Source organism: Panthera uncia, chromosome B4 (genome assembly GCF_023721935.1).
Source record: "Panthera uncia isolate 11264 chromosome B4, Puncia_PCG_1.0, whole genome shotgun sequence".
Lineage (NCBI taxonomy): Eukaryota > Metazoa > Chordata > Mammalia > Carnivora > Felidae > Panthera > Panthera uncia.
Window position 1 is genome coordinate 128,917,673 of NC_064809.1, and position 25,733 is coordinate 128,943,405.

General features: G+C 56.9%; 1 protein-coding gene across 4 annotated transcripts; it reads right to left on the minus strand.

Moving 5' to 3' along the window:
* Nucleotides 1–607: 607 nt before the first annotated feature.
* SUN2 (Sad1 and UNC84 domain containing 2) lies at nucleotides 608–20,311 on the minus strand. Of its 4 annotated transcripts, none has more exons than XM_049626350.1 (18): nucleotides 20,122–20,311; nucleotides 17,037–17,195; nucleotides 15,963–16,153; nucleotides 15,466–15,603; nucleotides 14,789–14,884; nucleotides 14,324–14,417; nucleotides 13,054–13,124; nucleotides 10,709–10,824; nucleotides 7,837–8,091; nucleotides 7,350–7,427; nucleotides 6,839–6,882; nucleotides 6,111–6,276; nucleotides 5,541–5,762; nucleotides 5,132–5,213; nucleotides 4,621–4,736; nucleotides 4,297–4,464; nucleotides 3,883–3,975; nucleotides 608–2,387 (listed from the first exon to the last, which is right to left on the minus strand). In XM_049626350.1, exons 2-18 carry the CDS (start codon nucleotides 17,156–17,158, stop codon nucleotides 2,274–2,276), a joined length of 2,166 nt encoding a protein of 721 aa, XP_049482307.1. In that variant the 5' UTR covers nucleotides 17,159–17,195; nucleotides 20,122–20,311; the 3' UTR covers nucleotides 608–2,273. The 4 variants fall into 4 exon arrangements, with proteins under 4 accessions (XP_049482307.1, XP_049482305.1, XP_049482306.1 ...); XM_049626348.1 differs by having other exon boundaries at nucleotides 5,132–5,216; XM_049626349.1 differs by having other exon boundaries at nucleotides 7,837–8,094.
* Nucleotides 20,312–25,733: the final 5,422 nt, after the last annotated feature.

Here is a 25,733-nt window from a genome sequence, read left to right on the forward strand (position 1 = left end):
CCTGAGCTGGTAGGTGCGGCTCTGCAGGGGCTCCATCCCAGCACAGGTACGAGGGGCAGATGCCTAGTTCCCGTGGGGAGGATCCGCACTGAAGGCAGACGTGGTTGGTTGTGAAGCAGGTAAGTTCTTCTGCCTTCTGCTCAGATGGCACTGAGAGATGCGGGGAAAGCTGCCCCTTCACACTGGGGTGTCTGTGAGGCCTAGTAAAGCCACCTCCCTTCTTTCTCCTGCCAGCCCCTGAGCCCAGAATCGCAGAGCAGGGCCTGCCTCAGGCCCCGTTCCAGCTAGGTTTTAGTGGAGAAGTCTGGTTTCTTTTTTTTTTTTTTTTAATTTTTTTTTTCAACGTTTTTTATTTATTTTTGGGACAGAGAGAGACATAGCATGAGCGGGGGAGGGGCAGAGAGAGAGGGAGACACAGAATCGGAAACAGGCTCCAGGCTCCGAGCCATCAGCCCAGAGCCTGACGCGGGGCTCGAACTCACGGACCGCGAGATCGTGACCTGGCTGAAGTCGGACGCTTAACCGACTGTGCCACCCAGGCGCCCCGAGAAGTCTGGTTTCTAAAGTTCAGGAATGAGTCTTTGGGGCATTGTTTAGGCTCAGACTTCAGATTAAAAAAAAAATACACACTCTATTAATCCTGGGCATAATTTATTTTTTTTTTTTTTGCATAGGCATAAATTAGAATCTGGAGATAAAAAATTCAGAACCAATAGTGCAGCATTTGTGACAGGAGAGCGCAAAATGAAACCTGGTTGTCTGGGGGGGGGGCGGGAGGGGGGGCGGGGGCTGAGCTGGGGCCAGTGCCAAAGGCCCACAGGTGGCCTTAGGCCTCACCTTCCTTCTAGCTCCATCCCCTTGGAGCCCATTTGGGGCTCAGCCCTGTTCTTACGGCACCTGCCTGCACCGCAGCCCCCCTTGGCAGCCAGGTTACAAGGAACTGAAATCACCCGGTGCCCCACAGAACGGGGCTAGGAATCAAGCCCAAAGCTTTTCAGTTAAAAAACAGACCTTGAAAAATATATACATAATACAGCAGAGTCTGCTGGGTCTCAAAGCCCTCTCTTCCCCCAGCCCACACCCCTGACAGCACCCCACCCCCCCTAGAAAACGAGCCAGAAAGGAAACGATCTGAGCAAGAGCTGAGAGTCTCAAGGGAGTAGCTGAGCCCCTTACAGTCAGGTGGTGGTGGGACAAGGCCCACAGTGCAGACAGGCCTCTTCCCACCATGACACCCTGAATGTCACCATCATTCTCATTGGACCATCCCGAGAATCTGGGGAGTATGCTGCTCCCCACCCTTTGAAGCTTACCCCAGCTGCTTATGGCCTCAAAAGGCAGGTCTGGGCTCCCTGCACCTTGGGGGAATGTGGCAAGCTTGCTCTGGGGCACAGGCATGCCCTAGCAGGAATGGGGAGCAGAGTGGGCCTCGGTCCCAACATCAGGGGAGAGAGAAAGCACTAACCCCAGCAGAGGGGGAATCCTACCGGCTGCCCCTGTGACCCCTCAGAGCCAGAGAGGCAGCCTCCCTTAGAGGCTCATAGGAGCCCGACCCTCAAGGGTATGAGAAGCCCCGTGGCCCACTCTGACCCAGAACACATACAGTGTATAGAGAGGCCTTTGGGGGACGTTAGGGGGTCAAGCTCCGTAGGTTGATGGCACTAGATTTCTGGAAGAGCCCGGCTGCCCTGTACAAGCAGCTTCCTGCCTGGGGCTCAGCCCCAGCCTGCACTGTGAGCACCTTCCTCCTAGAGGACGTCACTTCTCTGCCTGGTGATAGGGGCAGCTCACCTGCCCCAGGCCCTTGCTTGTCCCACCCATGGCTTTGGCACCTGCTTCATTCACACGCCTACCAACCGCAGCTCCTTGGGTGCCAGCCCCCCATCCTGGGTAAGGGGCAGACAGGTTTCACCCACCTTTGCTGGGACGACATATGTCCACTCACTGCCTCTCCCCCTGCCTCATGATCCCCCATGATATGCTACATATATACACCCTCCCAAGAGGGGGAAGTAGACACCCAGTGCCTGGCACAAGGAGGTCACAAAAAGGGACGCCGGAACTTGCTGTCTACCTCGAGCTGCCCCGCGCTAGGAAAGCCCTGCATATTCTTTCTTGTCTCCATCGGGCCAGAGGTTCTTGCTCCTGGAAGTCAGTGCGCTGGTCAAGCATGTGGGGAAGGGGCAGGGGTGCTGCTCTCCCACTCCCAGAGAAGGGGGCACGTGCTGGGAGGGGCTGGCCTCCCAGCTGGCTGGCAGCAGCACAGAGAAGGCCTAGTGGGTGGGTTCCCCATGCACCCGGAAGCGGTAGATGCAGGTGTACTCGGGGTGGCCCCAGTTAGTCAAGATCCGAAGCTCCACCACCTGGTATGTGGCCATTTTAGTGTCCTGGGTAGAGAAAGAAGGTGTTAAGAGTGTCCCAAGCCCTCAGACCTCGCTGACAGGAGGGCAGAGAGGGGGACAGCCACCCCAGGGTCAGATGCCCCCCTCCCCCACCCCTCCCATAGGCCTCCACAGCGAACTGGACTGCAAAGCTCCTGTCTTCAGATCATGGAGCAGAGTTTCCAGCTTGTGGGCCGAGGAGTCCCAGGGGCTTCAGAGGTCCTCTAGGGGCCATGACCCACGGCCACATAAAAATGGCCTTGTAGCTGAGGACCAGCCAGATTCATTCCAGACAGATGCACAGGAGCTCTTTATCATGGTCAAGGGACACAATCACTGTCACGGAGGATCTGATATGTGTTGACGGTGGAAAAGAATCCTTTTACTCTGAATTAGGCAGAGTTTTCTTCCTCAAGTTCTTAGCAGGCCTCTGTCCTCTTTGCTCCAAAAGCCACGATTTTTGAGCTTTCGGAGCAAATGGCCCCCAGTTCGACGCCAACAGACACAGCGCTTTCCCGTTCCCTTCTCGTCCTCTGGCCTTCCGCACAGCCGCTTTTCCTCTACTGTCTCCTAAAGGCTCGGTCAGCACACAGCCCCCGGACGTGCCAGGCACTCCCATGGCTCAGTCTTTGGTCCCCTGGTGGCTGCACGGGACTGGCCCACAGGTGCCTCAGACCTGGTGGCCAGACCCACTCCTGCAGTAGCCTGCCTCTTGGCACCTGGGACAGTCCTCCCCTCCCCCTTCTCCACTTCTGTCCAGTCTGACACTTGCGACTGTGTATCTACCTCCTCTCCATCCTCACTCCTGACACTCTCCGCAGCCACTTCCTGACCGGTCTCGTCCCCTGGATGCACCGTTCACACGGTCACATGATCTGACTACAGCGCACAGTCTTGTCACTTCTCTGCCTAAAACGTGGCAGTGCCCACCCCAGCCCCGGGGGCCAGAACTCTTTGGCCTGGTAGCCAGGCCTGCCCCTCTCCGGCCTCCCTTCCCACCACTGTCCCTTTGCCACCTCACCCAATTCTTCACCCCTAGTGTAGCTCTCAAGCTCCCGGCACAGCATTCATCTGGGCCGTCAGAACATTGATTTCTTGGGGCTGCCGGGATCTGGGAGCCTATCTCCTGGGGTGGAGACTGGCAATCTGCATTTCTAACAAGGCCCTGGGAGACTGATGCCCGTTCAGATCGAGGCCAGAAGTCTCCCTCAGAGCCCTAGCCGTGCGGCACTGCCTGAGGCCTAGGAGGAGCACCCTCTGACAACTGCCCCCGGCTCCCCGTCCGGGATGGGCCCCTCCGTGTGGATGTCTATGTGGTGCCTCTCCTGTGCCACTTGGACAGCTGTCCCTGTTCCCTGCCTCGAACTGTGGGGAGGCAGGGGCTGTGCCTATTCTTGACCTGAGCCCGCGGTGCCTGACACGGAGTAAGTGCTTGGAAACCATCTGCCGAACGGATAGGAAGCTGAATATACCATTCCGCTGGCACGGCGGAGTCCCATACCTGAAAGTAAAAGGTCTGAATGGGCTCCCCATCCTGGTCGTAGGTGAACTGGCCAAGAAGTGTCCCCTCTTGCTGCGCATCTTCATCAAATCCCTGAAAAGAGAACAAAGGATGGAGGGAAGATCTTGCTCTTAGACGAGTGCCCCAGTCACCCGGGGAAGAATGCTCTCCCTTCCTGTTCCCACACTGGGTCCCCCGCCCCCGAGCAGATCAGCGCCAGCCTTGGTAGGACTCCAGGGGCCTGAGCACTGGACGTGGGTTCTTCCAGCGCAGCCTAAGCTACCATTTCCCAGGCTGGGGCTGTCCCTTCCAGGTCTGCCCCCTTCCTCCCAAATAATGGTCCTGGCTCTATCCTTGGTAAAGACCCACAGGGTCCCGTAGCCCCTCTGACCCCCCCAAAGGTAGAATACTCACAAAGATGGCAAAGTCCTTGGGGGCACTGGAGATGGTGCTGTTGGGGGACAAGGACTTGGGGACGTGCTCTAAGGTGACAGCAGTGGGGCGGATGCGGGCAGAAAGGCGAACCACAGCAAAGCCCTGGGGCCCCTGGAAGGCCCAGCAGTTGCCCGGGTGCACATCTGGCTGGGGGGAGGAGGAGGAAAGGAAGTCCCATCGGCACGGGGCGGGTGACAAAGACGGCCCACCCTGAGCACGGCTTTTGCTGGCTCAGGACGGGAGTCACCCAGCTATGCAGGCGACCTGCTCGGGGCCCCTGCTGCTGCCCTCACGGGTACCTACCTGGAGAATGACTCGGGGCGACTGGGAATGGTACCACAGGGGGATGCCGAAGAGACTGAGGAGGGCCGTCTTGGTCTCATAGGTCTCAGAACACCGGGTGCTGATAACACTAGCCCCTGAGACAGGAAAGACAGGCAGCGTGGGCACCTAAAGCTGGACCCCAGCAGGGGAGGGAGGGAGACGCCGACACCTGTGCTGCTCACCGGCCCAGGGAACTGAGAGGGGACCCCTACTGCCATGTCCTCTCTCAAGGCGGGAGGGCAGATGCCCCAGGCCGTCTTCAACCTCACCCCAACTACAGCTGTGAGCGAGCATCAGTTTCCCTGGCCAAGGATGGTATTCCGTTCATCTGGACTTCTCCAAGTTTCTTCGCCTGCCTTTGCTGTGATTCCTGCCCATCTCGAGCCCTGCCCGCCTAGCACCACGGCTGCCCGGCAGAAGCCGGGGGGGGGGGGGGGGGCGGCCAGCACGGGACCAGGCTCTGCAAAGTGGGGGGAGCGCACACACACACCTCCTGATTCCAGGGCGTAGTCCACCATCCCGATGCGGTCCTCACTGTAGCGCTTCAGGGCCTGGTTTACAATGCGCTGCACCTGCTAGAACAGGCATCCGAGGCAGCTGCCACGAGCAGCAGACCCGGCCACCCTTGGGCCCCCACTGCTGGGGGCGAGGGACCCCCGGACTGGCCCCCTCCTGTGCTGCACCACACACTGGTGTCCAGCCACACGTGCCACTTAACCTAGATGCGCCCCCCTCGGCCCCACCAGCCCCAAAGCAAGCACCGGAGCCTCCCGCACGTGGTCTTGGGACGTACCGGGAAGCTGGCAGTGCGCGACTGCGCGGTCTAGGACTCCCAGGGAGGAGGGCGCTGGACGAGGGGGTGAGGGTGGGGGTTGTCCCCGGGGCCCCACGGTCCTCACCTCCTCTGTCACCCCGATCACGCCTTCCCTCTGCAGCGTCAGCCCCAGGCTGGCGGCGGCCTCCCTCGCCGACTCGCCCCGCATCTCGGCCACGTGGGCGAGGATCCTGCCCTCCAGCTCCCGCAGCTGAACTTGCATGTCTTCCTGCTGAAGGAGCCCGTTGCGGGTCCCCCCGCCGCGCAGAAGGAACTGACTGATCCAGGCAGGGAACCGGGACTCCACCTGGCGACAGAAGGAAGGTCTCTGAGAGGCTCACGGGGACAGTGCCGCTGTGGCAGCTCCTGGCTGGAGTGGAGGGGGCGGGAAGAGAACACAAGCCGGGAAGGGAAGGGCCAAGCACACCCCGCTAGTCCACCTGAAGGAAAGCGTTACGACCAACTCTCCGTGTTACTGATAACAAAACAGGAAGAACTGCCTACGAAAGCCAACATCTGGGCCAAGTCCAGACTCAGGGGACTAGCAGGCCACCAGGGCAAAAGGCTCTTTGCCATACAGACTCGTAAGACTCGTAGGACAGACACTCTCAGAGGACACGGTGTTCGGCAGGGGACTTGGATGGTTCCAACTTACGTCATCCCTCACCGCCTGCAGCTGCTGGGGCAAGAGGCCCACTTGGTCTGCCACCGAGCTCTGCTTCAGGCTCAGGGCCGCCAGCTCCTGCCGCAAGCCTGCCAGCTGGCCCTCCAGTCGCCCCAGCTCCTTCATGGAGTTCTCTCGGAAGGACTCTTGGGTCATCCTACTCCCAAGGAGAGGAGAAAAGAGTAAGCCTTGGATCTCTGGTGAGGTGTGAGGCCACGCCGCGGAACACAAGGGGATCCCCTAGTTGGCTCCCGACAGAAGTGAGTGCCCAGCACCTGCACACGAATGCAAGGCCTCCACCTAGGGACCCTGGCTGTAGAACACAGCCCCAGTGCCTTCGAATTGGCTTGCCGATCCCAACGAGCGAATTCTTATCCTGTTCCCTTCCTAAGACCAGAGCCATAATTCACTCTGCCTCGGCCTCTCCATCCTCCACACGGGTGGATGTCTGGGGCACGGAAGGCAGCCTGCATGCGTGTGTACAGAAAAGGTAGCGGGTCTACAAGTGAACCCACAAATCCCAGTTCTCTTGTGGTGCCCCTCCCCCACCCAACCGTTCTTGCCCTTCAGATGTTCCTGAGCTAGTTTTCAGCCATCCCCTCTCCGTTCAGAACACAATCAGAACTCTGCTCCGGGGCTCTGCTCCCCAGGCCTGCCAGGGTGTGGGGTGGAGGGGTCGGGGGTAGAGCAGACCCAGGCCGGATGGCAGTGCCCATTACCTTTGCCACTCGGACTTCAGCTCCTGGAGTCGAGCCTCAGACTCCTGTAAGCAGGAAGAAGGCAGAAATACAACATATGCCAGGCTCAGAGCAGTCAGTCTCCCAGAGCAGGATCTATTCTGTCTGGAGTCTCTGTTCCAGCAGAGCCCTGCCCCAGGCTCTCCTGACTGCTCCAGCAAACATTAACCACCTCCTGGCCTAGGTCCTCATGAGAGGCTTGCCCCGTCCGCATGCTTAGGCATGCATACATTCCCTCATTCATTCAGCATCTTATACCCAGCACAACAGGCCTCTTGAAAGCGACCCTTCCTCAAACACACCCCCGGGCATCCCTGCAAAGCATTCCTGTGCACGTGGGTTCAGCCCCAGCAGAAGTCAGGAGATGACACCCCCGCCTCATCTAGTGTCTAAGCACCCTTTGGGAGAACCAAGCTGCCTCAGCCCAAGAGCAGATGTTGAACTATAGATCAGGGCCCCACTGGGGAGGCCCCAGGCGCCCGAGTCCACCAACCTGGGAGGCCTGGACGATTTTCTTGAAGAGGTCTTCCGAGTCTTGTTGATGTTCTGCTCTCAGGGTGACCAGCTCTTCCTGTCAGACATAGGAGAGCGTCTTGAGGATTTTACTGAGTTACGTGCAGAGGGAACTTACAACCAGTAAGTGGCAGAACTGGAGACTGAACCAGGCCCGTCCGCCTGCAAACTTCGGCTCCTGGCCTTTGTGTCACAAGTGCTTCTCAAACACGCAAGACCCCCTTGATCTCTGCTGCGCCCCTACTGTGCCAGGCACTCTGTGGTCTCCTGTTTCCACAGTCGGGGTTGGGAGTGCACGGGGAAACCTGAGGGTCTCCATTTTAGAGGAAGGAACGAAGGCTTAGAGAAGGTGAGTGACTGCCAAGTGACACGGCTGTCCCTCTCATGTCAGGGTGTGCAGGGCCTCGCCCCTCCACCCCACACACCCACGGTGTCACCCACACGCCACTCTGCTCACGCTCAGAGACCTGGATCCGAGCGGCGGTGTCCCTACGGAAGTCCTCCTTCAGGGCAGCCTCGCGGCGGCTCACCAGCCCTTCTAGAAGCGCCAGGGTGTCCTCGTGGCTCAGGCCTACGTGGCCTCCCCCACCAGCGGCCCCTTGCCGCAGCTCCAGACGCTCCAGCCGCACAGCCTCCTTCTGCCAGTTGGAGGAAAATTCGGCAGCGAGAGCTTCTAGGCGCCGCTCCAGAGAGTGTACCCGGGACAAGATGCGCTGCTCAGCCTGCTAGGGGGTGGGAGGGAAAAGCCGTAGAGGTGAGGGGCCTAGGACAACAGTGCTTCCTGGAGAGAAAGGGAAGGGAATCCCAGGAACACCCAAATGTGAACTCACACTGGCCCTGAGGACCATCCGTGCTCAGCGAGGTGAGTACCCCAGCAGGGCAAAGGGGTACCGCGAGTATGCGGACACGTGGTGACACAGTGCAGCACAAGGTCCTAAGGACGGGTGCGCAGGCCAGGCGGGAGGGGACACAGCGCCCTCTCCAAAGAGGGTCCAAATGGAGGAACAGGTCCAAGAAGAGGACCAGAGGAGCGGCAGGGGGCAGGGTGGCCTCCCGGGCCGGAGCCAGCCCCCTTCCCTCTCCTACATGTGTGCGTATGCAGGAAAGCGAGCGGCCGACAGGTTCAGCCGCCCACTTCGTTCAAGAGAACTATGGGTAGGGGCGCCTGGGTGGCTCAGTCAGTTGAACGTCTGACTTCGGCTCGGGTCATGATCTCGCAGCTGTGAGTTCGAGCCCCACGTGGGGCTCTGTGCTGACAGCTCGGAGCCCAGAGCCTGGAGCCTGCTTCGGATTCTGTGTCTCCCTCTCTCGGCCCCTCCCCTGCTCACACTCTCTCTCTCTCTCAAAACAAACATTAAATTAAAAAAAAAGGGGCGCCTGGGTGGCGCAGTCGGTTAAGCGTCCGACTTCAGCCAGGTCACGATCTCGCGGTCCGTGAGTTCGAGCCCCGCGTCAGGCTCTGGGCTGATGGCTCGGAGCCTGGAGCCTGTTTCTGATTCTGTGTCTCCCTCTCTCTCTGCCCCTCCCCCGTTCATGCTCTGTCTCTCTCTGTCCCAAAAATAAATAAAAAACGTTGAAAAAAAAAATTTAATAAATTAAAAAAAAAAAAAAAAGCTATGGCTAAAAGACGAAACAATTTGAAGAGGCTCTCTTTCTTCTAACTGGATGGCCCACAGAGTAGGTAGACTAAGTCCTTTGGACTGGACGGTGGCACCTGATAGCATGCCATGAATTTTGAAAACCTTGTTGGCTTGAAAACAAAAATCTTTCCCAAGAGAAATTATAGTCTCTCAACTGTCAATTAAAGACCGGGGCCGCCTCCTGAGGGCAGAAGTTGCTTCTGATCTTTAAATGTTGTAACATAGGCAGTACATCTGCAGGACTGAAAGAGCAAAGAGTGACAAGTCCTCTCCTAACCTGTGTCCCATCCACCTGGGGCCCTCACCCACCACCGGCTCCCACACCAGGCAACTATTTTTATTAGTGTCTTTATGCAAACGTAAGCAAGTACAACAAAGGTGTGTTCGTTCTTTACCTCCTCCTTCTCACAGAAAAGGGAGTCCTGAAATTGAACTGCACTTAACATCCTTACTAACGATTCCAAAAGGGAAAGTTATAATGCCAGAATAGGTCATGATGTGATAACACGGCAGTCGGGAAGGTAATATTCGCCAAAATAAATGGTTAAAAATGTGCTCCCCAGTTAAATTCGGCAAGATACAAGCAAAATTCAGATGTCATCAGGGGAAAAAGAATGAAAAACTTTTCACTGGTGACTTCGTGACATGTATGCACACATTCTGGTTATGTGTGCCCTGTCACCTCCCACGCCACACTGCAGGCTCCTTGAGGACACAGCCTGGGCAGCCTCGGGCAGAGTGCAGACAAGGCTCTTGTCCTCCCGTCCTCCCTGTACTTGTACCCTCTGCAGTGTGGCCTCGCATGTGCTATATCAAGAGGTGGTGTCTACCCCGCCCCCTTTTTTAATGTTTTTATTTATTTTTGAGAGACACAGCATGAGTGAGGGAGGGGCAGAGAGAGAAGGAGACACAGAATCCGAAGCAGGCTCCAGGATCCGAGCTGTCAGCACAGATCCCAACGCGGGTCTCGAACTCAAGAACCGTGAGATCGTGACCTGAGCCAAAGTCGGACGCTCAACCGACTGAGCCACCCAGGCGCCCCTATTCCCCGCTTTTTTGAGTCTAGACTGGCTTTGAGATTTACTTCGGCCTGGAACGTGGAGGAAGGGACAGTGTGCTAGTTTTGAATTGAGGCCTGATTTTGCTCTTGTGGCACCACGGTCGTCTGCTAAGAGAACGAGGCGGGGCTCGCCTGCTGGACGAGAAAAGCACGTGTGGCACCCAGCCTGCCCCTGCTGACCCAGCAGCCCGTCCCTGCTTAGACCAGAAGAGCCACCCAGGGCACCCACGGGCTCGTGAGCCAGTCGAATGCTTGCAGCTTTAAGGCACTGATTTTAGGGGTGATCTGTTTGTGGTAATCGGTAACTGACCAGCCCATCGCCTTACTCTTAGAAGATGCTGAGGGAATATTTATGAAACTATAGAGAAGGAACAAAGTAGCTGAAACGATTTGTCTGATTCCCTTTCCTTCCGTTTTTGTTTTGTTTTGTTTTTGTGTGTGCTTAAGATGGCAACTGATTTGGGACAATTTGGAGTCCTATTTAAGCACAAACCACTCTCCCAGTGCCTGTACCCCAAACAGCAGAGACAGGGGACAAGGCAGTCTACCAGCTAGGACACCGCCTACGGAAGCTATAAGGGCAGAGAAATCAACTGCAAATAGAGGCAAGGTGAGGACCCGTGACCCTAAGCTACTCACCTGGAAGTCTCTGGACTCCCACACGTCATGCTGCCTGCTGCCGCCCTTCGCCGCCCACCAGGAAACCATCGCAGGGTGGAAGGTCTGCAGCCCATAGGGGTAGAAATACCAGGCACCTGTACACAGAAGAGAGGGGGTTATCCAGGCCTGTGGCCATAAGCCAGAAGGCACACGCTGCTGAAGACGGCGGCCTAATCAACATGGGTTATTAGCAGCCTGTCCCATTCTGCGAGCTGGGCTGCTGCTGGAAGGCGGTACGAGGGATGGAGGTTCCCATCATTCTCTGAGGCAGCAACTTCCACCTGACGGTCCCAGAGTATGTGCTTTCTCTCACTCCTCAGGAATCCCCATCTTTCTGTAAATGGCAAAACTCAGAGAACATAGCTCTAATAAAGCTAGGGATGATCCAGAGGTACAACCAGAGGACCTGATGGTGGCTCTCAGTCAAGACTGTCCGGCAAGATCACCCAGGAAGCTCTTTGGGCGCCTGAGTGGCTCAGTCACTTAAGCATCTGACTTCAGCTCAGGTCACAATCTCGTGGTTCATAGGTTTGAGCCCCGCATCAGGCTCTGTGCTGACAGCTCGGAGCCTGGAGCCTGCTTCAGATTCTGTGTCTCCCTCTCTCTCTCTGCCCTCCCCCATCTCGTGCTCTGTCTAGGGTCTCACTCTCTCTCTCTCTCAAAAATAAACATAAAAGAAGATCACCAGGAAGCTTAAAAATACCCAATATCTGGCCCCACTCTCTAGAAAATGAATTCACCGGTCTGGAGTATCCCTCTATAGGTGAGTCTTAAAAGCTCCCCAGATAACTCTAATGAGCTGCCATGGTTGAGAATCCCTGAAACAGGAGACACCTGCTAAGAGAAGGTGCTTCTGACCCAAGACAACACAAGGCTGCAGCCACAAAGACGCCCGCATCTTGCTTCAGGGGCCATCTGCGTGTGATGTGTTTACTCCTGAGCTTATGCGTGTGGGGTGGTGGATGAGGGCACCTGGCGAGCCGTATCAGCCAGTGGGTCTCCATCCCAGGGAGACCACACTTGCCACTCAATCATTGGCCGTGAGCAGGTACAACCGGAAGCACACGCCCACCAGGCTTTCCATCAGACCCTCTGGACACACCTCACTTAATGCACTCCCTGAGCAGCCCACTCCGCCGGCCTTTCAGGCCCTCCACACACATCGGCCCCATCAACCCTAGGAGGCCACGGTGAAGCTCAAGTTAACAGAGGAACTCCTGAACAAAGCACTATATGATCGTAAAGGGTCATTATTACTTCAAGGGCGATGCCCAGTTTCCACTGGACGTGAACAAGCTGTTCTCGTAACAGCAAACAAAAAGGAAGTCAACACTTGGAAAAATTTTCTACCTGGCTGTTAAATAAAATAAATACTAGTTGAGTAGATGCTAAACCTATAAAACCAGCTCTAAAAAAAGGTAAAGCGTGGTCTTTATAAGTTAACTATAAATTGGGACAATAATTAAAATGGAGCCTGGGGGCCATGGAGGCAACTCACGTGGAATCGTGAGACCGCAACACTGTCAGATTAGAAGCCGAACACGATATATATAAATAATGATTACAACTATGTAGAACACGTCAAAGTCCTAAGATAGAGAATGGAACACCACCAAGCATCTTGTGAGGCTCTGTGCTGACAGTGCAGAGACTACTTGGGATTCTCTTCCCCTACCCCCTCCTCTCTGCCCCTCCCCAACTCATGCTTTCTATCTCAAATAAACAAAAAAAAATTTTTTAATGAAATATCTTAGTATAAAAAGGCAGACTTCTCTTTACAACTTTATTGTTTCGATCTTAAAGATTGAACTTGATGTCGTAACAAGAATTCACTCACTCAGACTACACCCTGATTTGGAATGCCGGGAAAATGACTACTAACAACAAGATCCCTGGCAAGATCCCTGCTTTTTACCCCAATACTCCTGTACTAGGGCACGTTCTGACTCAGAAGGCCCCAAGGATGCTCTATTGACATGCCAGGCAGTCAAGTGCGGCCACCCAAACAGAACACAAGATCAGCGGATTGGGGCATATCCCTTCTCACCCACTGGACACCCTGCAAATGCCACACAGGTCCAAGAGGAGCCAGGAGGGCCAGACAGGAGTGGCCGAGAGCTTGGGACTGAGCTGTCCAGGCTCAGTCTGACTCCACTCATCCTGCCTCTTCCGTTGCCTGTAGGCGATCACCATCCCTCTGGTTTTTGCGTGTCCGCTCAGCGCCAGCCCCCCCACCCACACTGCCCTGCCCCTCTGGCTCACCAGCTCCATTTCGGCCTGGCATGCTCGTTCTACCCCTGCCCTGCAACACCGGGCAAGCTTACCATAGGTCAGGCCGGTCAGAAGCAGCAGCAGCAAGAGGAACCACAGGAATGTCTTCACGGATGAGAAGCGCCTGGGCCACAGGAGGGGACAGCAGGGGAGGAAGAGGTGTCAAGAGAGCATCCAGGGCTCTATATCCCTGCTGGGAGTCTGCAGAGGCTTTCCCTGAGTGCCAAACTAGAGTTGGGAGGGGGATGCCCTGGAGCATCTCATCTTGCCAGGGTTGGACTGGAGACTTTTAGAGCTTTGCCTGCAAGTCTTGGAATAATGGGGACAATGCTGACTCTGAATTTTATTGATGTGATTAAAAAAAACCGGGGTCTTTGTAAAACCTGAAATTTTCATATGTACAAGTCCTCTAAGCAAGCAGTTCTAGAAAAAAATACAGAACTCCTTAAACAATATTTTCCTTAAAAAAATTTTTTTTTAACATTTATTCATTTTTTTGAGAGACAAAGTATGAGCTGGGTAGGGGCAGAGAGAGAGGGAGACACAGAATCGGAAGCAGGCTCCAAGCTCTGAGCTGTCAGCACAGAGCCCGACGCGGGGCTCGAACTCATGGACCGTGAGATCATGACCTGAGCTGAAGCTGGCTGCTTAATCGACTGAGCCGCCCAGGTGCCCCAACAATAGTTTCTTGTAGAAAAATATGGAACCTTCTTTTGGTGACACGGATCCACCCTTGGCCCTCTTCTCAGCATAATCCTCAGCCAATCATCCAGCCAGGATTACGTCCAGAGGACCTTGACCTCTTGGCTCAGTCTTCTTTCCCGGCTCTGCTGGGTCAGGGACTTAGAAAATCAACCCACAGCATCACGCAGCACCTATCCCTGGCTTCTGAACACCCAGCAGAGAACACCGGGTTCTAGACTGCCCCAGGGCCAGGAGGAAAGCTGAACTTTCCTCGGAAACACCACTTGTTGGGCCAGAGCCTGAAACCTGACCAGCCAGAGTAAGACCAGGCTGTCAGACTCAGACGCGGCTGGATGGGGGCTGGCATCTAGCAGGAAGTAGCCAAATAACAGGAACCCATCATTTCAGAATTCTCCCTGAAAGGCTACTGGTTTGGAAGGCAACACCTGACTCGATCCCATTATCTGTCAGTCAGAGAGGGGCTCTGGATAGTCTACTCCTTGCTCACTGATTAAAACTACACGTAAACTCGAGAAAAAGAAACCTTCACAGAAAGGACATATACAGGTTTAGAAGCCTTATCGGTCCCTTCTGTCCCAGGGCTTTCTGAGTCATTGTCAAGGTGGGAGTCTCGCTCACCTGGTTAAAACGAAGACATCGAGGAGGGAGGCAGCTGTTGTCAGGCGATACCAGGTGGTGCCAACCCACCAGTAGAGGAGTCCAAACAGCCGGCCTGGAAGAGGGACCGTCAAGGCCTGAGTGTCGCCCTCAGCCAGCGGCCTGCAGCTTGTGGTTTCAGAGCATTACTGTCTCCACCTGCAGCCCTCCCTGCCGCTACCCCCGATGCTGACCTGCCGGTGCACCTGTCCTCGAATCCCACCTGCCTACTCTGCCAACACTCTCCATCCTGCTCCACAGCTGCTCCTGCCCTTCCGAGTGGGAGCGTTAGAGTGTTGGCTCCTGGTTTCCAGTGGCTTATTCTAGGACGAGCTCTCCCTGCTCGTCCTATGGTCTCTCGGTGGGATGCCCAACCACAGGGAGAAGGGGAAGAAGGGACTGCTGTAGAGAATGGAAATAGCCGTGCACAGAGTAGCCAGCACCCACCTGGAGAAGTGACCACCATCCAGAAAAAAGAGGCTGCCCAAGAGGCTGCGTTCCTTAACCGTGAACCCGAACCACGGTGGTCAGTCTCCGAGTATCCTGCGGGGACAGAGAGGCCACGGCTCAGTCCGTCCTCCCTTTTAAGAGCCCAGAGACAGGGAGACTGCCTATTATTTATCTTCTCCTTTAGACTGTGAGCCGAGACCACGTATCATTCTCCTTCGCATCCCCAGAGCGTCACCCAGGCCTGGCACCTAGCGGGTCAGTAAAGGTCTGTCAAAGGAACGCAACGGGAGGTTTCTGACATTTTATTTCCCTTGAGCTTACTGTCTGCACCCCTCTCCTCACCAGCAATCCTTCGATCCGTCGTTCCGAGCTAGACCAAAGGGGTCAAGCAGCTCCTACGTGTGAAGCGCCCCGTTAAGGCAGACACAACGGAGTCGACCATAGGCTGCTCCGACTGACGGGGACAGGGCAGTCACAGTATGTCAGGGGCCGCCCCAGGCCTGGGTTCAGGGTGCCACGGTGGCATGACCAGGGGGTGCCCAGCTGGTCTGCGCAGGGGCCTGCCAGATACCACGCTCTCTCAGGCTGGCAGGGGGGCACCTTCCCCGGGCTTCCCGTCACCTCCCCCAGCAGCCCCAGAACCTGCTGGAGCGTATCCCTGAGGCGTCACCCACCTGCATAGTCATCCTCTGAAGAGTAACCTGAGGAGGACCCCAGGAAGTCCTCGGAGCCCTTGTTCTCAGAGAGCCCGTTGAGTTTGCTGCTTTCGGTGCCGCCCGTGCCTCTCCTCCTCCTCACCCGCAGATCCTCACCTGAGGAGGGAAGAACTCGGGGTTTTCCTGGGGCAGGAGGCTATCCCGGAGGGCCTCGTGGAGACACCTTGAGGAGCGTTTCTGACGGACAGGTGGAGCTGCCTTGAGCTTCCTCCTGAGCTCCCCAGGTCCATGGGGGGGGGGGGGGGGGGGGGTCTCTGGGCCTGGAGCAGCATCGTGGCCACCTCGTTGTCTGAAGTGGCCTGTGGCCCCTCTTCTGAGGGCTTCTGAGGACGGGGAGCCCTTCCTCTGGCCCGGCGGGGATTAGGAAACCACTGGGGGGGGAGGAGGGGGGAGAGTTTGGACCTTAAATTTCCAGAGGAAGCAAAGCCTCTGGGAGGCAGGTTTCAGACACTCACCCCAGTAGGGGTCGCTATGCAGCTGGTCGTCGAGGATGGAGCTCCTGGCAAGGGAGGCGGCCCGGGGGCTGCCAAAGTAGGACTCCCTGACCACCGACTCGCTGTAGTAGGACGTGTGCGTGTCGGAGGAGGGGCCCAGCTGCGGCGCTGGGGAGAGGCGCTTCATGTTGGCGGACTTCCTCTTCAAGGTCCTGTGGGAGGGGAGCCGGGAGGGGAGAGGAGGGGAGCAGGCAGGTGAGCCCAGCCGGGAACAGGAAGGGGAGCCGCTCTGCCCGCCTCTGGTGAGTGGGTCAGCCTTGTTGCCAGGCAACTGACAGCTCCCAGCTGCCGACTGCGCTAACCACAGGTGCAGTCGCTGCCCCCCATTATCTCCAGATCCCACCAGCAGTGAGTGATGAAGGCAGGATTCAAATCCAGGTCTCTAACTTCAAAGCCAAAGTTTTTTGTAAACCTCCCCCCCACCGCCGCCATGCTTGTAAGGGAGTAGCAATTTCAACCACCCACTGAAATCCCAGACCAACTCGACCTGGCCTCCCAGGGCTAGCCAAAGCCTCGTGAGCGGTTATCTGGGCCTCAGATCTGCAAGCGGGGCAGGATGAGGCTGGCGCCTGCTGTAGCTCATTTGCCATGCTCCTCGGACCGGGACCTCTCCTGGGCTGCCTCTGCGGGCCCCGCTGAAGCCCTGCAGAAGGTACTCCTGGGTCTGGGGAGGATGGTCAGACGGGCACATCCGTCCAGAGCAGAGAGGGCTCCTGTGAACCCAGCCCGCACTGGCGGGGTTTCTGGCCTGGCTTATTCTCGAAGCTGCCTCTCCCCACTTCCTGTTCTCTGACCGAGAGGGCAGCAGCCTGGCTTACAATAGGGGGAGAAGAGACAGCAGGGCTGGGGCCTCGCATCCTCAAAGGTGCGAATGCTCCCCCTCGGCTGGATACGGGCACCTGATCTCTGCCCAGGCAGGTGGCGACAGGACAAGGCTGTGCAGCGACCTGCCCAAGCCCTCTGCTCAGCAGGTCAGCGCTATCCGTGGGTGGCCGGGGCAGGGCGGGGGGCGGGGGTGAGACGGCAGTCCCCTACCTGAGAGGGCTGTCTTTAAACAGGGTGCTCTGGCTCCCCATCACCGAACTCCCTCCACTGCTGCTGCCGCCATCATCATCGCCCTGGGAGTAGCGCGTGAGGCGCTGGCTTCGGCGAGACATGACGAGGTAGGATGGGGCCTCTCTCCCTGAAGAGAGTCTTGGGACAGAAAGGAAGACCAGTGAGGCCTGGCGGGGGCAGGTGTTTCAGCTCCTCCCGGCGAACAGCCTACCCCCTGCACATTCAACACAGACAGCCCCAGAGCTGGGGACAAGGGGGCGTGTACAGAGCATCTCCCGGCACCACCCACCCTGCCGCCAGGCGGCCCTGCCTCGGGCTCACTTAGTGCCCAGGTGGCCTCTCTCACGGTGCTTTCCCCACGCTCTTCTGGCTTTCGGTTTGACACGGAGCTGCCTGAGAGGCAGAACCGGACCTTCTGCAGCCTTTAGCAAGTAGCAGAGCAGGTGGAACGTGAGAGGCACGCAACAGACGCTAACTGAATGCCTTTGATCGTTACTGCCCACACAGAGTCTCTAGTCGGGCCATCCCACTACGGTGCCCTCCCCCTGGAGCTGGGTGCGCCCGCCTTCCAGCTGTTTCTCTTAGAGGGGACACACTTTCTTTTCCTTGTGGCTAGACTCGTTGACTCAGGGTCCCAATCCAACGCTGACCGGAGAAGACCTTTCTGGGGTGAGCCCCACCTACATCCTGAAGGTGTCCGCATACCGTAGCCCCTCAGTGATCATTGTAGTGCAACATCAGGGCATCCTGTATGATGATAATTGTGATGACGGAATACTTTGTTAATGCCTCCTGGGTGCCCGGCTTCTTTCGCCCTCATTTCTGATCCTTATGAACATGGGAGGTACCATTACCGCCACTGTGCAAGGGAGGCACCTGGGACCCTGAGACGACCGGTGACCTTGCTCACAGTCCCCTAGCCTGTACATGACAGAGGCAGGGTTTGAGTTCAGATCGGACAGGTGGCACAGCCTGGCTCTTTCCCCCTCTACCATAACGTTTTCAAGTTGCTTTAGGAAACGTGTGTCCCCAACCAGAGTCTTTGACGGCCCTGAATATGCACAGAACGGGTTGTCACACGACAAATATTTGTCAACAAACTAACAAAACAGGGAGGTGGAGCGGCCGTGTGGGATCACAGTCAATCCCTGCCGGAGGGAAGAAGTCACCACGTGCCGTGGGAAATCAAGGCTCTGGAACGGATACCGAGGACTCAAAGCCAAGGTGAAGAGTCGTGGCAAAAGGCGGTGTTTGACAACCCGGTGGGGGGGGGGGATTAATCAGCCTTTCAGATGTAGAAACCCAAATTCAAAATCTCAGATTTCCCGTGTAAGGAGTCTCAATGTGGTGCCTTTGCCTGCCCATGCTACAAAGTCTTTGTTACACTTAGGCCCCCACAAGAGTCCCTGGTACTTGTGACTTATTATCACTTCTCATATTCCTTATACTATTAGTTCCCTAGGTTGTGCAGTGGGTATAGGCTCTAGTGTTTCCCAACTCCAGCCTATGGAAACCAGAAGGTCTGGTTAGTCCAGCCGGACAATTCAGAAGTCCTCTTCTGAAAAACAAGCAGCCTCACGTCTCGGTCTGACTGGCGTCTGCCCAGGTAGGATGCCCACCTGGCATCCCCCCCCTGGTTTTTAGCCAGTGTTAGTAAAGGGACCAATCGGCAGTAGCCAAAGCAGGAAGCTGGCCTGGCTCCTTTTCTGTATTCCTCTCCTTATAAGGTAATGCCACCCCCACTACTGCCCTCCCCACCTAAAAGCTCCAGATGCTCATATAGACTCCTCTTCCTCAACCCCCAGCTGCTGAAGTGGACAAAGCCTTCACCCGGGGCGGGGGGGGGGGGGGGGTGGTGGGGGCAGAAACAAAGCAACGTTTCTGCCAACTCAAGCTGCTGTTGGCAAGAATATAAATATTCAGACGGAGGGGTGAGGTGGGGAGGGGGGGGCGTGGGGAGGTGGGGGGGCTGAAAGCATCAGCAGTCAGCACCCTCCTCCACCCCGCCCCCCCCCCCAGGCTTCTTAGTCTTTGCTGTAGTCCTAGTATTAAAAAAAATAGTTTGCAACTGAGTCCGGTTTCAGAAAATGAGAAAGGTCAGGGCCTGAATCTTCCAAAACAAAACAAGAAATGAATCTCTAGCAGCTCGAATCTTTTGCGGATCTGAATAGACCCCACCCTCACCAACACACACAGTTAAGAAACCCTCAAACAAAACATCCCTCCCCACTTCTGTGCTGAACCACATCCCTTTTCTCAACTCCACCTTTCCCCACACCCCCCTCAGCAAACTTCTATGGCAGTGTCCACCTAATCTGCAAACTCAGATCTCCGGCGACTTCCACGGGACGTTTTCACACTACTTTCCCTCGTGGGACCTGTAAAACGCTCCAGGGGCTAACTCCCTTCTCCCTTCATTTTCCCCACGGGCTGAACCTGCAGAGATTTTTTTTTTTTTTTTTTTTTTTTAAACTAACCACGCGCCTTCCCTGCGGCTCTGCACTAAGTCACACTCCCGCCTCCTATTTGTTTGGTTTCTTTTTTTAAGAACTGAACAAAATGGGCCTCCCTCCTATTCCCGGAGTCTGACAGGCAGAGGGCAGAGAACTGCCTGTCCCTGGAAACTGCCTGCCTGGCACGAAAACACAGGCACTGCCCTGGGCCGGTTTGAGGTAGCCCGGTTCTCGCTCCCCTCCTCTCGGGGAGGTTCCGCCCCGGGGAAGTCCCGCCTGGAGACATCCGCCCTCCGGGCTGACCAGTGGGCGGCCGGCCCCGGGGACGGGGGGCGGGCTGCGGAGATGAGTCAGGGCGGCTGGCCCCGGCACGGCGCTGGCCCTTCCCGACCGGCCCAGGGGCGTGAGCCAGGCGGGGCTGGAGCCTGGCCCGGCTTGGCCGGGAGAGGAAGAACCAGGCCTGGGCAGCTCGGCCCTGGCTGGGGCGGCCCGACGGTGACCCCGGAGTCCGGCCGGGGCCCGCGGGGAGGCGGGAAAGGCCGGCCTACCCCGTCTACCACCCTTGCCCCGCACGTCCGCCCGCCAGAGGCCTACCGCCGGCTGTTACCTACCTGCTGCCGCGGCTGCTCCGTGCGGGGCCGGGGGCGTCCGAGGCCCGCTGCGCCGCCTGGGCGCGCCCCCTTCCCGCGTCCGAATCCTGCGAGTGGCGCTAGGCGCGGGGACCCGGGGCGCGCGGCGCGGGACGAGGGCGGCGGGCCGGAGGGCGCAGCAGACAATGAGACCCGCGCAGAACCGCGCTGCGCGAGTGGGGCCGGCCGGCGCGCGCGTGGCCGAGTGTGTATGTGTGCGTCTGCCAATCAACGCTGACAGGCCGCCGCCCATTGGCCGGGCCCCGCCCGCGTCACCGCTCACTGCCACCGCCCATTGGGCTGTTTGAACACAAAGGCCCCAGTTCGCTCCGCCCGCCGCGTGGGCCCCGGGGGCCCGACGAGCCGTGCCTGGAGTCCGCGCGTGGGAGGCGCGGGGGGCGGTGCCGAGCCCCGGGAGCACGCAGCTGGAGCCCGCAAGTTGGGGCTCGGCCGGGCCTGACTGCGCACTTGACTCCAGGTCTGGTGGCTCAAAACACCTGATCCCGCTCCGAGCACCGCCTCGTGCGCCTCACCCCACCCGTGGACTTCCGGCCGTGGCGTCCCCGCGCTCCGCAAACGGACTCCACACGTGGGATGCCAGGGCTTTAAAGGCATCGGGTGGTTGGGGAGACACAGCCTCTCTGAGGACGGCTCCCCACTAACCCCCCACCGAGTGGGGAGCAGGAAAAGTAGAAGACCCTCGGCCTAAGGCCCACCTGGAAGGGTAGCTAGTAGTTAGTCCTCAGCGGACTAGCCAACGATTGTTGAAGGGATGCTAAACGCCTGGCGCATGCGTAATTGTCCTTTTAGCCAGGCATTTCCACACCCATTTTAGAGGTAAGGAAACAGGTTCATAGAGGTTTTAAGTGATTTGCTTCAAGTCACAGCCAGAAGGAGGCAAAAGTGAGATTAGGAGATTCTCCTCGCATCCAAGTCAGCTTTTTCTGCTTAAGAGTTGATTTTGGGATTCCAGACAGGGCAAGGAGGCTCTGGCATTTCCCCGTCTGCCCCCAGGGCCCCCAAGTTTCACTGCAGAAAGGAGGGAGTTTGCTACATTTGGTACTGAGAAAGCAGGGCTGGTTACGTCTTCCTCTGCCTCGCTCAAATTTATGTGACTGATAGATAATGAATGAGCACAAATGTCACCTGACTCCTGCCACCGGCCAACTTTACCCAAGTAGCAAGTGCACAGCTTGGGAGGAGTCATTTCCTGTGCAAATGCTTCTAAGGGTAACAGTGCCGTTATTTCACGCTTAAAGCACCAAGAGGAAGAGACAAGAAATTACAAAATCACCGAGACAGGACAAGAAGGCGCTGGGGGTAGAGGCGTGAGGAAGAGTGAAACCCTTGTGCTAGGTTGACTCCAGACAAAAAAAACTGACCCCTCTTCCTGGGCCTCTACAGGCCCACCTGGGAAAAAAAGGGGCCTCACCTGCACTTAGAGCATCTTGAAGACAAGGGTTAGATGACAAACTGCCTGGCTCTCCAGGACCTCACGTGGGGCCTGAGTATCTGCTGACCGTGGAAGGAATAAAATGAGAATGCAAATCAGATGTAGGGCCAGCATGCAGGGGCCTCCCTTGACACCTTCTCACCAGGGCACTTAACTCCCCAATCCCGTGCTGGCCAATTCCAATGGAGGGCCTGTACCTCGCCACCACCATTGCAGAACCTGTTTCGCTCTCCCAGGATCCTGGCAGAAGGACCCTTTTCCCGAATGTGCCTCCTGCTGGTCTCAGGCGGGGGCCACGCCCACAGGCGGCGTTGCCTCTGTGGGCCTGCCTGGTGGCAAATAATGGCCCCAAGGATATTAGGTCCTAATCCCTGGAAACTGTGAAGGTGACTGAAGACAACATTAAATGAAGGGTTTTGAGATAGGGAGATTATCTTGCATTATTAAGGTGGCCCTAAATGGAATCCCAAGGGTTCTTTAAGAGGGAGGCAGAGAAGAGGAGAGGGCAGAGATTGGAGTGGTGTGGCTATAAGACAAGGAATACTGGAGGCTGCCAGAAGCTGGAGGAGGCAAGGAACAGACTCTCCCCTAAAGCCCCCAAAGGGAGCATGGCCCTGCTGACACTTTGATTTCGGTCCGTTGATTTTGCTTTTGGATTCCTGGTCTTCTGAACTGGGAGAGAATACATTTCTGTTGCTGATAAGTCACCGGATTTGGGCTGACTTGTTACAGCAGCCACAGAAAAGTAACAAGGGCCCCGGAGAAATTCTCGCCTTTGCTGTTGAGGTCTCCCGCGTTTGTGCCGTGCCCCTCCGTCCGTCCTGACTGTCGTCACTGATGCCACCCATCGGACTTGTGAGATCACACGCAGACCCGTCTCCCCATCTCTCGGCGCCTCGCCTGTCCGCCGTCCACTCATTCAGCAACCCTCTGCCCTTCTGGGCTCTTCCCTGTGCGGCCGCCATTCAGTTGGCCAGTCTTCCCCCAGCTCGCTTCTGCCCTCGTTCTCGGCCCCGTTCTTGCTCCTCCCCTCTCTCCTCATCATCTCAGACACAGTGGCAGGGCGGGCGGTGGACAGCTTTGCCCACTGGAACAAGGGGGCTGACAGTGTAGACGCTGCAGTGGGGCCACACGATGGCTTTCCTTGTCGCTAGACAGTTTTGCCTTGGTGGCTCCTTCCTTCATTTTATATGTATGTGTATACACACACACACACACACATATATAAAGTTATACGTATACATATATATTATATATGTATATATGTACATATATATAAAGTTTATTTCTTTATTTTGTGAGAGACAGAGACAGCGTGAGTAGGGGAGGGGCAGAGACAGGGAGAGAGAGAGAGAGAGAGAGAGAGAGAGAGAGAATCCCAAGCAGGCTCCATGCTGTCAGCACAGAGCCCGATGCGGGGCTCAAACTCACAAAACCATGAGATCATGACCTGAGCCGAAACCGAGAGTCAGACGCCTGAGCCCCCTGGGTGCCCCAATAATATATATATATATATATATATATACATATATATACATATATATATATATATATTTAAAGTTCTATATTATGATCACATTGGCCGAAAGAGTACTGCAATGTAGGCTTGATTCATGAATAAATATTTATTACTATTATATGTAATTTTCCTTCTGGCGTTAAAAGGATGAAAACGAAAACATTTCCGTGGGCCCTGGGCGCCACGCCTGTTTTGCCTGATGGGAAAGTTCGCCGTGCGCTGGGGATGTTCGAGGAACAGCTCAGCCCGGGGGGAGCCCGAACGGGCCCACCGGGGCGCTCCTGGGCCACAGAACACTCTCCGGCTCTCACCCAGACCAGCCAGAGGAAGTGAGGCGTCGGGGTAGGAGTGATAAAAAGTGAGGAGGATACAGGAGCCGCAGCCCTGGCTCCAGGCCAGGTGCCCCACTTGATTGCTCTGTGACCCGGGGGCGGCCACTTGGCCTCTCGGAGCCATTTGCCTCGCTCATAAAATGTGAATAGTAGCCACCATCCTGTGTGTGACCTTGGACGAGTCAGCAAGGCCCCCTGGCCTCTGTTTCCTCGTGTGTGAGGTCGAGTGAGGAGAGAAAGTGCTCAAACATCAAGGGCTTTTGCCACTGGAGATCTTTGGGAAGACGAGGGAGGAGGTCAGCCTCCTGGTCTGTCGTGGCTCGTAGTCAAGTCAGGGAGCTTCTCTGTGCTTCCAGAGACCCGGGCGCTCACATGGAGGTAGAATGACCTGTGTACCCCTCTGCCTGCCCCACGTGCCAGGGACGGGTCCATAGCGCTCAGTCGTGCACACAAGTGACACACAAGTGACAGTAAAGCCTCCAGCCACCTCACTGCTGCCCAGGCCACCTCTACTTCCTCTCTGCTGTCAGCACAGGTCAGCAGCCAAGGGTGTCCGCGTCTGTCACTTAACCATCACAAGCACAGCATCCTTGTTGGGGGTGCGGTGGGGGAGGACTTGACTTTAATGTCAGGCTTCCTGGCAGCAGGAACACGTTTGGCAGCTACGGGGGAGGAGGGGGTGGCCTCAGAGGATCTTGGGGCCCTCCCACCCCCCAGGGCTGTTTCTCTATCTCCTTGGGATCTGATGTGGGCTCCCCGTTCCACCCTGCCCCAGCTGGCGACAGGACTCCACATTTATGGGATCTTTCATCCCGAGAACTCAAAGAGCTCTGTCACTGGGTGGCAAGCACAGTTAAGCCTGTTTTATGGACGGGAAAGGCCAGTCCGAGGAAGGAAAGGTACTGGGGCCAGGTTACTAAGTGGGCCAGCCGGGCGCCAGGGACCTGGAACAGAAGGACACTCCCAGCCAGGCTCTTATGGGTGACTGTGCCTTAGTCGTCTCTGTCCCCCCACGCCTGTTAACAGGGCCAGCCTCCTAACAACCGCTCAGTAAACCTGCTTCCGCTAACTGCCTGACTCCCCAGCCTTCAGACACCCCACACCCCAGTGTGGCAGCCGCAGACCCCTGAGTGCCCCGCTTGCACTCCCCAGAGCTGAGCCCTCCTTGGCCTCACCCAGGGCCCCTCCCGCTCGCACACCTTTGCCCAGGCCGCGCACTGGCCTGGAATGCCCTTTCCCCATTTCTCGGCCTGATGAATCTCTACGAAGCTTTCAAGGATGGGCTCAAATGTCACTTGTCCCAGGGAGGCTCGCTTCCTTGCCTGCAAACTCCCCAGGCGGGAGGAAAGGCTCCCGTACCATGTTCCGGCATCCCTCATCCCCTTGTCCAGGCGCTTCTCACACTGTGTTCTGGAATGGGAACACCAGTCACCCACAGCGCCCAGGAATAGCGTGAGCTCTAGACAGGCCAGTGCCTGGCACTCGGTGGAAGCTTTGACGATCACTCCTTGCCCCCTGCAAGGCATCTGGCCGAATGGCTTGCCCGGCCTCTGCGGTCAGGAGGCCAGTCAGAGGCAGCACTGGGGCCTCTGAGGGCACTGGCCCCTGGGCCACTGCTCATGGGCTCATGTAGAAGAACTTGCCTGATACCCCCGTGAGGTTGTCTCTCCTGCAAATGACTCCCAGCCCCTTGACATCCCCACCACCTGCTCCCCCTCCTGTGGGGACGTTGCTGGGCCCATCAATCAGCCCTTCTCAGCCTCAGTGTCCTCATCCATACAATGGGGATGGTGTTGACGTGTCTACTTCATACAAGCTTAGCCCAGTGCTTGGCACAGAGTGAAGTGCTCGATCAACGTCGACTGCTTTCTAATTTACGAAGCATTTGTTCACCCGATGCCGACTACGTGCCTGCTTTGCCAGTGACCCAGAGCCGGTCCCGCTGGAGAGGGCTGCACCGGACGACAGGGGCAGCGGTCCTCACAGCATTGCTATTGTTGGTGTGGCCAGCAGGCCTCTCCCACGCAGGGACAGACCTCCGAGGGGCCCTCGGCCCTCAGCACCCAGCTGTCAGCGCAGCAGCTGGTACGGGGAGGAAGGTCCCATCATGAGTCACTCGGTGCAGTTCCCAGAGAGGGCGCAGGACTTGTGAGCCCTTGGGCGTGGCTGGGGGCGTTTCAATCTGGGGACCCCAGATCATTCAGTTCTCCTGTGCCCCGCCCCTGTTTCCTGGGGGTATGTACCTCCGCGGGCGTGGGCCAATCTGGCTGACTGGTTCTGGTGGCCCATA

Bases quoted from the DNA above. Each gene is read 5' to 3' on its own strand.
- SUN2 (XM_049626346.1), bottom strand. From the start codon at position 17,158: ATGTCTCGCCGAAGCCAGCGCCTCACGCGCTACTCCCAGGGCGATGAT. The intron at 4,737-5,131 runs GTGTGTGTGTGC...TTCCTGTCTCAG, and splicing joins CTACGCCCTGGAATCAGGAG to GGGCTAGTGTTATCAGCACC. The intron at 3,976-4,296 runs GTGAGTATTCTA...TTCTCTTTTCAG, and splicing joins CCAAGGACTTTGCCATCTTT to GGATTTGATGAAGATGCGCA.